Source organism: Rhamphochromis sp. 'chilingali' (genome assembly GCF_963969265.1).
Source record: "Rhamphochromis sp. 'chilingali' genome assembly, chromosome: 21".
Lineage (NCBI taxonomy): Eukaryota > Metazoa > Chordata > Actinopteri > Cichliformes > Cichlidae > Rhamphochromis > Rhamphochromis sp. 'chilingali'.
In genome coordinates this window covers 10,820,986-10,835,096 of record NC_137949.1, presented here as the reverse complement: position 1 = coordinate 10,835,096, position 14,111 = coordinate 10,820,986, and the positions used below count along the sequence as shown (strand labels likewise).

The 14,111-nt window shown below is 48.6% G+C and overlaps 1 protein-coding gene across 8 annotated transcripts in view; it reads left to right on the top strand.

Moving 5' to 3' along the window:
* Positions 1 to 14,111, top strand: part of LOC308389056 (AT-rich interactive domain-containing protein 1B-like) — a 163,442-nt gene that overhangs the window by 108,124 nt on the left and 41,207 nt on the right. For all 8 annotated transcript variants that reach the window (XM_080870186.1, XM_080870188.1, XM_080870190.1 and 5 more), the window contains exon 5: positions 4,411 to 4,708. In XM_080870186.1, the coding sequence (XP_080726312.1) occupies positions 4,411 to 4,708 (298 nt within the window). The remainder of the gene's footprint in view (positions 1 to 4,410; positions 4,709 to 14,111) is intronic.

The following is a 14,111-nucleotide window of genomic DNA, read 5'->3' as shown; positions in this document are numbered from 1 at the left end:
TGTCTCTCTTCTTCTCATTTCTCTTCTTATTTCTGTGCTTAATAGCACTTATTGAAGGGTATTACGGTTTGGTGCTCTACATGGGGCATCGCATTAAAACCCTCTTTCAAACACACACGAGCGCAGACATTCAGCAGTCCATTTGGATTCATTTGCATGGCATTTCATTTGGATTTTGCCTCAATCTACGGTTTGGGGAGAGGATAAAAAAGCATCTTTGTGTAATAGCGTTTCCTCTTCGTCTCCAGTGCACCATAAAGATAGAAAGTACTGCGGCCGGAGCCGATAAACGAGCGCGGCGCTGCCGTGAGAAGACCTGTCCCTCAGGCCTGCAAACGATAACTATTGGAGTTAATTACAGTTTACATCATCGTATTTACCCAGAGAAGAGAAACGGAGAATAAAACCGGCCTCCGAGCCCACCGAGGTGTTATTTCAGTGCACGCTGCAGCACGGCGAAGCCGAGCGCGCATTTTTTCAAGGTTTAACATCATAATGGATTTCACTCTTGACCTGTGAAAGCGGGTCCTGTATGGATGTATAGTCACACCGGTAAAAAACATCAGCGCTGTAATGAAATGCACACTGAAAAGAATTCAAGGTAATATTCACACTTCACATTGAAATGATACTCCCGGGTTTGCGCGCACGCTGAAAAAGGTTTGATCGGTTCTCTTTAGTCTTTTACACGTCTGTGAAGAGAGATGTTCACGGCACAAAAGTCCGCGGAAAGAACTGAGGGACCAAATAGGAAGTATTCCCACAGCCTCCCCAAGTGCAGTGAAGGGCTTTCGATCTGTGGTGCCAACAGCATTAAGAAGTGACATTTAAATAATTCAAAAACATCATTTCCAGAAACAGAGTCCCCGTGAACACTGCTGACAGCTGTTCTCTGATTATCTATAGTAATAGGAAGCCTGTTTCAAGAGATGTTGCTGCTGAATTTTTAAAAATGTAATCCTTCATTTGTGCAGATATTTCACAACCTGTGTGCCCAGAGACTCTCGCAGCGAGATCAAATATTTATGTGTAGTAATTTGACGGAGCTGACCGCTAACGACGACGAGTCCGTATTGGACCAAAGGAAAATATTAGGAGCCGTGTTCTTATATTTGGTGCCGAGTTATAAAAGTCCATATGAGGGAGGTTGTTTTCGAAGGCTCGGTTGCTGTGTTTGAGTGTGTTTCAGGCTCGGGTTAGCTGGAGAGCCAGCTGGTGGAGAGCCCTGAGCCATGCTGCACCTCTGACTGGGGCAGACAGAAAAAACAGGCTTTATGTGTAGACGGGAAAGAGAGGAGAGAGGCTAGTTTCTTCACTGCTCTGTTTTCCTGTAGCCCACAGGAAGCTGCAGCCATTGGCTCCTCCCTGTCTAGACAGACAAGCACATTTACACACACACACACACTCGGTGCCTTCCTCCATAGCAACTTTGATTAATTCCCAGTGTGTGGTGAGAGGAGACAACATCAGCACCATGGTCAGGGGAAAAGGCCTGCAGTCTGCTGGATGTGACAGCTCCCTGCTTCACACTGATGCCTTATCCCCTCCCAGGGTGTGTGTGCGAGTGTGTGAGAGTGAGAGCAGGTCAATAGTATGAGTGAGGAATGGGGGAGTGTGTGTGTGTATGTGTGTGTGTGTGTGCGCGTTGCCTCATCTGTCCCCTCGGCCGCATCAGTGCTCAAGCATGTCTTGCTGTGACAGCCCGGCAGCCTGTGTTCCTGTCACGCACACACAAACAGAGGAGCGCTAAACGAGAGCGCAGGCAGGCACCGACACCAGCGAGGTGAAGGGTCATGAGCGACTGCCTCTCCAATGTTGTGTGAAATGTGTAGATGGCGGTCTCGGCCCATTATGTGTGCGTATATGCGACCGCATTTACGCGAGCGTGCGTGCGTGTGTGTGTGTGTCTCGAGGCCGGGCGGGGGGGCATCTCAAAGTAACTGGTTATTATCACCTCAATATTTTTCTTATTATGACAATTACATGCTCCAGGAGCGAATTAAGCGATACAGGACGCCAAGCGGGAGTGGTTGACAGCTATTTGGAGACTCAATGCACAGAGCAATTTGCAGCCCTGAGCCAAACAAATTGGATTTGGGCCACTTTGGATTGGGGCCCCAGATTGTTGGGCGTTTGGATCCCCTGACCGCGTGCCTGCCTGGCTAGTTAACTCGCTGGCTGCCTTTGATTCTTTGCACATGCCAGTTAGCCAGGTAGCACGCAGCCCCGTGAACGCTGACGGTGAGGACGTCGATTAAAGCGTCCCTTAAAATGCGCGTTTCTATAGTAAAGCGCACCCGGCTTTTTGGGCTGCATAGTGCTTCTTCCTTTTTGGTCTCGGGCCACACAGCTGTGCTCAAGTGTGTGTATAATCCAAATGAGCCTAACAGTCTTTAAACGAATTACTGGTACGCATTTTCCCACCCCGAAACTGCCACTGGAAAAGCTGGCAACAGCTCCCAATTAGGTGAAATGCAATTATTCCCATCCATTCACACAATTAGCCTGTGGGTTAACAACATAGCTGTACGACCGACTAGCTCTCAGTGTTTTGGAAAAGCCATCACCATGGTTACATCAACTCTCACGGTAACCCCTCTGTGTCAAACGGCATGGACCCGAGGCAGCCGGTCAGCCAAAAAATAACACTCGGTCCCATTGGCGGAGGCGGCGCGTTACATCACTGCGCTCAGAACACTGGCTGACGTGATTGGCCGGGACACAGAGTGGTACCATGGGCGAGGAAAAGAAAAGGGAAGGAGAGAGAGCATGAGAGAGGAAAGCAAGTGCCCCATGTGCTCAGTTGAGCGGGGGTAGATAATGCCAGGCGACAGACTGGCAGGCTGGCAGAGCGGGTGGGCACTCGCAGCAGCATGATGGAAAACAAAGGCTTTGTGTGTCAGCGCCGAGATCGCATTAACCAAAACAAGCAGCCGTGGACAGACTGCCACACTGACTTGGTTGTCAGTTCCACAGGCTAAGCCACGCTTGATGGATGGAGAGAGATGGGGGACGCCTTTTTCAGTTTTTGAGATTTTACACGCTGGTAGAGGAAGGAGAAAAAAGTCGTTTCGCTGTGACACAAAGAGCCTCTGCTGCAGATAAACTCCAAGCACGCGTGCTGGTTTCAGCCCACGTTTCTCGAGTTCGCTCTGACATATGTAGAAAAACAAGCTTCGTGCTTTCTTTAAGTGAACACAATCTGAAAATACGTGTGCAAATGAGCTGATGACTAGCCTAGGAGAAAGTGCCGTTTCAACACCTTGTGTTAGATTTTCCACAGTCAACATGTCAGCACATCTTAACCATCGCCAGTGTCAGTAGGAAGGCTGTAAAACTTTCCTAACAACTTCCAAAACGGTGCGTGCTGGTGTGAAAAACAGCAAACCCCTAAAAATCATCGAGTGGCTCGACTGGAACCGCCGAACCATTTTCACATGATTTGAAGCCACTTTAAGTAGAATGGACCACATTACAGCAAACATGTCAGATATGACAGCCTCTCTGCTCGTAGGCATAGATCTGGGTTTATTCACCGTCTGTGTGCGGTGACAGGCGTGGCTGTGCACGCAGGGCTCAGGTGGTTCACGAGTACATTGGTCAACAGGCCGGGCGCTGCAGGTAGGATCAGCTGGCGTACACCCTTCCCCTTCTCCGAGCAGGCACCAGCCAGAAAACCGAGGTCATTCAGGTGACTTCCCCCACAGATATCTACAGCTGGGACAGAGCTGGCGTCCTCCGAGTGTGTGTGGCAGCCATCACATTCCATCACAGCTCATCACTTCACATCACATCCGGTCTTCTCTCTACTTCCTTCTCTCCCGGTCTGCTGTCCTTCCCGCTTCCTGCACACCTTTGTGTTGTCAGGATCCTGTCAGCGATATTCCCGGGGATTCCCTGGAATTGTTTTGGGGGGGTATCTGCTAAGTGCACACACACACACTCGCTCTACTCACCACAGGGAATGCAAACTGTAATATGAACTCACCCTTGGTCTGAACCAAAGCCCATTACAATTCATTTTCACCGCAGCAGCCGGTGTAGCGGTTTCTTCTGTGGGATTTTTTTCTCTGCCGTGTTAACCGCCGTCGTTAAGACTGCAGTGACTTTTTCTCAGGGATAAAGTAGCTCCCAGAAAAGCCACCAGCTCTTGTTCGTGCACACGCAAACTAAACCTTTAATCTTTTAACCTCTGCCACCTTATGAAATCCTGTGAAATATGTTGCATTGTTAACTTTTTGTTGTAAAGGAGGATTTCGCAGCACAGTTGTGCGTTTCTGACACGCAGGTGGAAACTTTTGCGCTTGCTGAAGCTTACGTTTACATTTGCCACCTGCTGCACGTCAGCTCTCATCAAATGCTCGAGCGAGCTTTGTAAATACTCACTGGAAGTCTTTTCTTCTGTTCCAGGATCTTTCCGGCTCCATCGACGACCTCCCCACCGGGGAGGCTGGCCTGGGCTCGGCCATTGGCGCTGGGGGCTCCTCCAGCAGCAGCAGCAGTAGCCAAGGGGAGCAGGGAAGCACCGGTAACCAGGGACAGTCCCCCTTCTCCCCTCACGCCTCCCCCCACCTCCCCAGCCAGAGGAGCGGGCCCTCTCCATCCCCTGTCGGCTCTCCGGCCGGCTCCACTCAGTCCCAGCAGTCCCGCTCGGGCTCGGGCCCCATCTCACCTGCCAGCGGACCCTCTGCCAACACCTCTGCACCAGGTAGGGTTCCCATTAGAGCAGAAAGTACGCGCATCCGTATCCTGATAATCTAATCTCGTCTTGATGAAATGTGCAACTTGAGTTGATAATTGTATTAGTTTAATCACTGCAAACAAACAAAACTGTCACTGACAGGATTTGCAGCTGAAAGCAGACGCTACGCCGCGTTTTACATCTTGTACCTCCGTCTTGGATTCCCTGGGAAATTTCCTAAAATTGCTTTACAGCTTAAAGGGAAATTGCTTTGTGCCACCAAACGAGGCTGTTGTTGGAAAGCAAATTAAAAAAAACTGTCAAAACATGACCCGGGCCATGCGCACTTTGACAGCTGATGAAGACGAGCAGCTGTGACATCACTGATTGGGGCGTGGCTAGGATCGTGTTTAGATGTTTCCGTTTGAGTTTTTTCTGTGCAGCATCTTTACAGCAGCTCCGTCACTGCACTTGTTGCTTCTTGGAGAAAATCCCAGTCATCACGCCCACCTCTCTGCTTGACCTTTACATTGATGCTGCTGTTTTCATTTGTTTTTAAATAGGATTTTAAAAAGGTCATGTAGAAAACTGACCCCGAAGCGGAACCGCGATTTCACAAATAACAGCGTGCCATTTGGAGGTGAGGATAAAGCTTTCGCATCAAAAACTTGAACCTAATCAGCGTCTTCGTTTAAGATGGTTATCAGGTGTTTGAAGAGCAGTTTCACCCCTTTCTTTCTCAGAGTGGCGCCGATAACCCGTCGCATAAATCTGCCAACATCTTTGTTTAATAGCATCTCTTTCTTCCCCTCGTCTCCAACTCGGCATGTAATCCATCCAGATCAATTTTCATTCTGCCGGGTAGAAGTCGGGATGAAGCTGCAGCAGAAGACTAAATAATATCAATCCCACACGTCTAGACTTTGATATCTCGGGCCCATTTGAACTCATAATTCACAGTGCTGAGGAATATTATGGCACAGGAATATGTCCTGTTCATTTCCTGCACAGTTTTTGTCCTAGCACACTAGACATTTGTTAAGTCTTTGATCACAGCGTTGTAGAAACGCGTCCCTACATGGCAGGGGAATTTTAATCACGTCCGTCTTCCTTCCACCTGTGGATCCGACATCCACGTCCGGGCGATATTTCCCATCCACTCGGAGCCTTAATGAATTGAGAGCGACTGGTAGTGGAGGACCTCCCATCGGATTTGTAGCCTTATCTGAGATATGGCAGGCTAAACAAGGCACCAACAGGATTATCAGACAATGCACGGTGTGCCTGTCTGTCTCCCAAGGCCATAGTGGAGCACATAACCATTTAGATAAACACAGAGTGTGGATTTGATTTGCCTGGAACAGGCGCGCGAGCGTGCGCGCGGCCTCGCTGTCATTCCGCCTCCTCTCCTCACAGCTGAGCGGCTGACCGGCACATCGGCATGTCTCGGACCCGTCAGTCACTCTGACGAGGCGGGGCGAAATGTCTTGAGCGAGATCCCGCCGCCACCTCCTCCTCCCCCTGCTGTTCCCCTCACAGCCGCTTACCGGAGTGATTGACGCTAATGAAAAACTGGGACAGTGGTTTTCCAGGCGCGCGTGCCAAGAATCATGACGAGAATCCGGAGTGAAGCGGCAAAGATGGGAAGCGAAACCGATCGCTGGGACGTGATTAATAAGAAAATATTCAAAAATATTCCCTGTGCCAAATAAATGGCGATAAAGCGTGGAGCAGTGAGCAACATCTGGCGTGTTTTAGAGGCTGTACTACAATCAGTTCGGATTAGATCAAGGAGCAGCCAGCCTCGCAGAGACACGGGAGAACTAATGTGGTTAGCACACATCTGATTACCAACGCCCGGTTTTCTAACACTTTGTCACAAGTTGGGACGTTTTAGCGAACGTTGTCTCTTTATTTCGGAGCGAGGAGAGATGGGAGCGCTGTTCCCAGAGTGTTGCTCCGGTGCCATCAAATCGTGCTCTTTAATATTCAAAGTAGTGCCCTTTAAAAAACAACAAAACACAAGCATTAATAAACGCTTTAATTAGTGTGAAAAACCTGTCTGCAGTAGTTTCAGCTCCACTCAAGAAGTCACAACACAACATGACTTGTTGCTCTGCTCCATTCTGCTCCATTAGGGCCGCTGTCAGCGGAAACATCGCAGCCGCTTATAAATTGCATCCCTCGGCTGACGTCAGTGTGCGCTGCTGGCATTGATGGTTTCGTCCTATTAAATTATTTACAGGCGTGCTGTATATGTCAGCACATTGTGTCATGATGCTAGGTGGACGTAGCTACCCTGACATCACACGAGAGAACTTTGGTCGTCACATCTGAAACTGCAGGAAGGAGGACTCAGGGACTCAGCTGATAGTTCCTACTGATCAGCTGATGGTCAGCTGATGCACATCCTCAGCTCCGTCTATCATGACCCTGCTCTCTGCTGTGTGACGTCCCAACACAATCAAATACAGATTACTGCAGACAGAATGAGATCAGCTCTCTTTCTGACTGAAATTAGCGACATGTTGCAGCGAGTAAGGCGTAAAAGCAGCCAAACAGCTGGACTTGTGCTGACGCCAGCTGCTGGCCATTAGGAAGAATGCAGGTCTGGAATACACTCATCTTTCTACGTGGTCTATATAATGTGTGCAGTTATTCACAAAAATATAAAAAAGTAGGTTCAAGTGTGCGTGCGCGCATGCACACATGCATGTGCGTGTGCCCCGTGTTTATTTGTCACCTGTCGGCCCCACTCGGTGGACTGATGCGACACGTCACATGGATGAGCACACACGTTACCCCTGACAACGGTCGGAGGAGAGCAACTTCATTATGTCATCCTTTCACCTGGCTGCCAAACACACACACCAGCAGAATAACACCGGAGTGAGCGCGCACAGCTGCACATAAGAACACGAATACCTATAAAAACTTGATTTCATGGTTTGACTTTACATATATTGTTGAACACATAAATCACCTCTGTATATACGCTCGCTCGGATGACTGACGGTGTCATCTGCACACGCGTGTGTGTGTGAGAGAAAATAAGAAGGAGTCGGGGTTAAAAGAGGTGGAGACTGACAGATTGCCAGCCTATCATACACCCATACACTTGCACAAATCTATCTTGTCGAAGCTCCGCAGCACGCCTGTGATTCCCTCGTCTCCTCGCTTCTCCTGTTCTTTGTCCTCTCTCTCCCTCTCTCCCTCTCGCTGTCTCTCCATGAAGCAAATCCAATACACTGTAACATTATCCGGGCCTCGCCTTGCTATTTGGATTCTCTCCCGGAGCCAAAAAGGCACACACAGGGATAAATTGATTTTCCTGTTGCGCTAGATTTGTGACAGTCAAGCAGAAATCACATTGCTCAACCGCCAACCTCCACCTCCTCTTCCTCTACCTTGTATGCACACACACACACACACATCTCCTTGCTCCCAGTGTCTCAGAAGCAATTCAGAGCATCTTCAGAATATTTTTCTCCCTATATGAGACTTTGGGGACGAGGCGGGCAGACATTTTTCTCTCATCCGGATGGATGGTGTGGCGGAATGGGAACGCCAGTGTTAAAGCTTCCAAAGCTGACTCTTAGCTGTGGGAAGGAGAGCCGAGTTCATCCAGTAGAAGAGCAGAGTTTTTAAAAAGCTCGCTGACTAGTCTCTATGTTAATAAAACCCCAGCAGCCCCAGAATCCATCAGACATGCTGCATCGTTTATGTGCATGTTTAAAGCTCTAAAAACTTGCATTTGCTGCAGATTTCGAGTTGTGGGTAACGCAGCGGCTGCTTTTAGGCTTGTGTGCATGCACAGGTTGGTGTGACAGGTTGTCTCCAGGTTGGCAGCCTGTCAGTGTGGCGTCACTTCCTGTCAGGATGAGGCTGACTGTCGTGTTTCCCAAACAACGAGCTGAAGACATGTTCATTACCAGACTGCATCTGATACGTATCAAACTTCACACAAACACAGCCCCGATTCCTCTTTGCTTTCCTTTGGTGTGCAGACAGTGAGTGAAGGGAAGGGAACATTTCTTCAATCACCACATATGCAAACAATACACTGTTCTTCTGCCTTTGGACCTGATTGGAAGGAGACTGTAAAAATCATGTGTGTACACCAGGGGTCCCCAATCCCAGTCCACGAGGGCCGGTGTCCCTGCAGGTGTTAGATGTTCCTTGATCCAACACAGCGGATTTACATGGATAAATTACCTCCTCAACATGTCTTCAGTTCTCCAGAGGCCTGATGATGAACTAATCATGTGATTCAGGTGTGTTGACCCAGGATGAGATCTAAAACCTGCAGGGACACCGGCCCTCGTGGACTGGGATTGGGGACCCCTGGTGTACAACCTCAATTCCAAAAAAGCTGCAACACTATAAAATGCAAAATCCCCAGGATGCATTAAAGTGCAAAAATGAACTATATTAAGAAAATATGAATTTGATGGCAACAGCATGTCTGTAAAGGTCTGCAGCTTCCTACAGTCTGTGACAGAGGAGAGCAGCTGCTGCACTTTAACAGAGGAATGTTGTCCCATTGTCTGATGTGGGATTCGAGCTGCTCAGGCTTCCTGGATCTTCTTTGTCTGGTTTTGGTTTCACGATGCTGCAGATGTTCTGGAGGTTTAGCATCATCCTGCTGAAATATGAAGGGCCTCCCTGAAAGATGTCTGGATGAAGCAGATGTTGCTCTAAAATCTGTATCTACCTTTTAGCACTGATGGAGCATTTCCAGATGTGTCAGAGATGCAGCTGTTACCTTGGAGTTGGGGATGTAAATGTGTGGCTGTCTTCTTTAGTAAGATCACTGAAGAGGCAACACAGAATCTGACATAGAAATATTTGATATCCACTGTAGGTGATCAGAGATGAGCACATATGTTTCAGCACGCACGTTTATTATTCCTTCCCCACACTCTGTCCTTGAGGCCTCCACAGATTGAAACCAAAAGATGCCCGGCAGAAGATTGTCAGGTCACCGTGTTCCAGAAAATGTTCAGACAGGCCTGACCTTTTAAATCCGCCACAAAATAGCAAAACCTCACAGAACCGAGAGGGTCTGCTCCGATGAATCCCTCACAGTAACTCTGAAGGTCTTGTATTCTGCAGTGAATGTGCACCTCTAATAATTCATTCAGGTGTCAGAGAAACTTTGGATGAATCTTTCATGCTGCTGAAAAAGAAGGTGATGATGTGTTATTAAAGCTTTGTCTTGTTGGGATAATTGTTGGAAAAAAAGTGATGCAAAAAAACTACAGTGGCTGTAAGTATGCACACTGTGTCTGTGTGCCCGGCTGCTTTTGAAGGCCAAACTGCAATATTTTTCACTTTGTGCAGCTACTAATTGACACAGAGCACATCCACACTCCTGCACAGGCCGGCTCGCTCTGTCTGCTGCACAAAATCACAAATACTCTTTGTGCTTCCACCGAGGTCCTCCGAGGTCCCGCTAACAGTGTCTGCCTGCTCTCCCTCCTCCCTCTTCCATCTCTCCTCAGCCCCTCCAAGTTTTTATTTTCTTCTAATAAGGTGATTGGAGCTTGCGGGCGAGCGCTCAGGAGAGTTTAAGCTGTTTATCTGCGCTTCGCTTCAAGAGCTTCCGGGGCCCAGAAAAGGACAGAGAGGTCAGGGCGAGGGGAGGCGAGAGGGGAAGGGGGGATAGACAGAGGGAAGGCCAGATCTGTCCAGTATGTTACCTCGAGCGTCCTTTCATATGTGAATCTCCTGAAAAATGCTTTATATCCACTCCTGCCTTTACATCATCGCGCGGCCTAGTCTGTGGTTATTTTTTTATATCTGTAATTATGGCAGTGACCACAGATGGTTGTTTTTTTTTTCCCTGTTCTGGGGTCAGAGGTTAAGCAGCGATGCCCCAAAGGTACCTGAGCGCTTACTTGCATGCAAAAAGGTGGACGTGCGGTTAAATGACTTCCCCAAAAAGCTGCAAACCATGAGCCCAGAGCAGGCTCTGCAGGGGTGCTCAGCCATAGCTCGATTTCCCCTCTGCTTGTGGTGCACGTTATTAGAAGAAAGCATGGGCAAAAGGGTGGGGGCGAGTTTTTGTGCAAGTGTGTTTTGCTGGGCAACTTTTCCAGTCACACCACTCCCTGAGAGGCTGCGTGGTGGGAACACCGCCGCTGGCTGTCCCTGTCCCTCTCTCTTTCTCTCATTATTTTCATCGTGCTCGCCTTCTCTCATGTTCCCTCTTGTGTCTCGCGTTCCCTCGTCCCCACCCTTTCCTCCCCAGCTCTGTTTGTCTCTGCTTTCTTGGCTCAGAGCGCTGCTGTGGTACAGGACTCCCACCGAGGAACAAGGCTGAATTTTCCATCCTTATTTCTGCCTCGGTTCCTCTCTCTTATTTCTCCACATCTCTCCTCCAGCTCTTTCTCTCTGAATTTGTCCTCCTTTTATTCTTCTTCATCCATCACCACTAGCAGCACAACCGCTGCCATCTAGCCAACTATTCCCTATCTGCCTGTTGTCGTCCTGAAGGCTGCTCGTGTTCGCAGTGAAACGGCTAAACGCGCTCCCTGCAAGCATTATATTCACAAAGCACAGCGTCGGCCAAAACGGGAAAAACAGCACCTGCTTGCTGCGTTAGCCATTTAGAGAAATCCCATTCTAACTCTGTCCGACTGGAAAACCCTAACCGGAGCACAGTGTGCAATTATTTTCCCTCCCCAACACCTATTTTCTTGCTTTCTCTCCACTCCTTCGCGCTCTCTCTCCCCCCGCATCCCGCTCGCTATGTTTTTAGCTTAAGCTGCACTTTTGCTTTACTTACAGTTGCTGCTCAGCGTTGGAAGTAATGAGGATCTTGGGAGAGGGCTTGTTTTGCGAGCCACTGCAGGCCTGCGTTTGTCCCCTACAGGGAGTGTTAACTGACATTAGCCCCCGGCTCGGAGAGGCATTGACTCGCACCCATTGAGATCTAAACCACCATTATTGGAGCCCGCTGTTTATCTGCCTCTTTCCCCTAAAGACACGGCAAATAGGGGATATTACCTGGGTGTGTGTGTGTTTGCAGGGCGGTGCAGGTGTGTGTGCATTTATAGCCTGAGGGTTGTATTAAGAGATGGTGCTGAAGCAGCCGTTTCTCTGTATTCTGTGTCAGTCTATTAGTGCTCAACACAGTTACCTCACTTTAGCAAAAATAGCCCTCGTTGCTCCGGGGGTCGGCTATTTGTAAGAAACAGTTTGGACGTTTGTGTGTGTTTGTGTGTGTTCACGCACCGAGCGGCCACAACCTCAAATCCACCAGCGGTGAATAACAGTCATGGTCTCAGTGCCACTCGGCGGGTGCTTCTCTGACACGTGCACCTTAAAATTGTAGCAGGCCAAGCAGCACCCCCCCATCCCCCCACCCCCAGATGGAGATGGATGGCAAAAAGCCCAAGCTATTGACTCAGCTCCCAATCCACTCGAGCGTTTGCAGGATGTGCACAAGTCCGATCTACACCAGTAACCCCCACCTCAAAGGTGCTGCAGGTCTGAGCTCCTTCCTTTTAGTATTACACAGTTTTAATGTCGTGGCTGATACGTGCAAGCGTGCACACACGTCTGCTAATGCACCGGCTCTTTCTCTGGCAATTATTAAAAGCTTTTTCATTGAATCTCAGGTTGACTTCATTAGCACGCACGCACACACATGCAGAATAACTCCTAAGCTTTATATTTCCAGGGCCCTGAAAACAAAACAGAAATATGGCCACAAGTGCTCTCCCTCAGCTTTGAACTTCAGCAGCATTTGTGTTTGAAACCCTGATGAAAAAAGCTTCAAAGACCACACTCCCTCTCTTCAAAGGAGACTCGGGGTTGCCTCAACAGTCCTCGTGGAAGAGAAATTTAAAACGTGGATTGGGTTTTAGCGAGGAGCATTATCTCCAAAAACGCACTGAACTCCCATTACTCTTGGCTCGGCTGCCTTGTATCATGAGGAAAGAGTCAAAAATGGATGTGTTTGCTAAGTGGCTTTTTACAGAAAAAGGAAATTACAGTTATTCGACTTTTCCGCCGCATTCCAAAGAGCATTCCCGTGTTAGAGATCTCCTGGTTCTTCCTGCCGCAGGTTCAGTGTTTTCTCCGTCGGCACAATCGGCGTGAAGTCCTTAAAGCCCCGAGGGTCAGAGTTAAAGACAAACAGTGGCACAGGTGCAGTCAGATCTCTTATGAATGAGTCGTGTTTGAAGGCAGCAATCAAAGAAGAGTCTAAAAGAATTAAAGTACAGAGAATTAAAAATAAGAGCCCGATCCATCTTTGATACTCTCAACCTTTAAAGGGAATATGCATGGATTTGATAAACAAGCCTTTTTTTATTCATTGGAGCTGATTTCTTTGTGAGAGTGTAATTTGCAGATGAGTGGGTGAAAGTGGAGGATGAGAGCAGAGATATTCCTGCACCAGAAACATCCAGACTGTTGGAGCACATGCAGATGAACACATGAATTCTGCTCTTCTTCAAAATCACCGTCTCTCCCACCGAAGAGGAAACAACGTTGTTAAATCACACACACGTGTACCAGGATCGCCTGAACTCGGCATCATTTCTTCATCGTTTCATTCGTTTTACATTTTCATCCACAGCTGGAAGACTGCGGACACGGAGAAGCTATACTTTGAGCTCCTGCTGACATTTAGCTTTCTCTTCCGTCTCTCGGCAGCACACGGGGAAGAGCTGCACGTCAAAGATTGAGCATATGAATTATTAATGGCGTGGATTAAAAGTGCCAGGACTCGCCGTGGCGCCTGTTTGTTTTATTTGGACGTAATTATTTAATGGCACCTTGTTAAAAATGATGGTGAGGAGGGGAGAGACGAGAGCCGAGACAGGAGGGGAAGAGGGGGGAAAAAATGTGAGAAGAGACGAGAGGAGCTTTGTTTGGACATTAATTGGTAGTGAAATAATTATAAAGTGCACAAAGTTTAGTCTTTGCTGCAGAGCGGGCGGAGCTGAGGCCTCGTGTTCAGCAGTTTGCTTTTGTCGATAATCTTCTTTTATTTTTCGGTCTTCCTCTCTCACGCACACATTTGTCTTCGCATTAATTTATCTCTGGTGACAGTTTACATGAGTATGTGGAGAGAGTAGTGGAGCATGCAGGGCAGCGTTCCCTGGGTCTACCTTGGTAGTGGTGCACACACACACACACACACACACACACACACACACACACACACACACACACACACACACACAGGCTCTGCCATCCAAACAAACAGAGGCTGACAGCAAAGCTGGTGCCTGGCATGCATCCCTACACACACAGCGAGGCCGGCCTCCATCGTTGGGTCGACTTCCGTAGTTTAGGGGTTCACTAAACTCCTGCTGACTACCTCGTCTTCCCCACCAGCCAATCTAAAGCGAGGAAACCAGAACTGCAGCTGAACATGCTCCTCCGGCTCTAACCTGCAGTGACCCTTCACGTT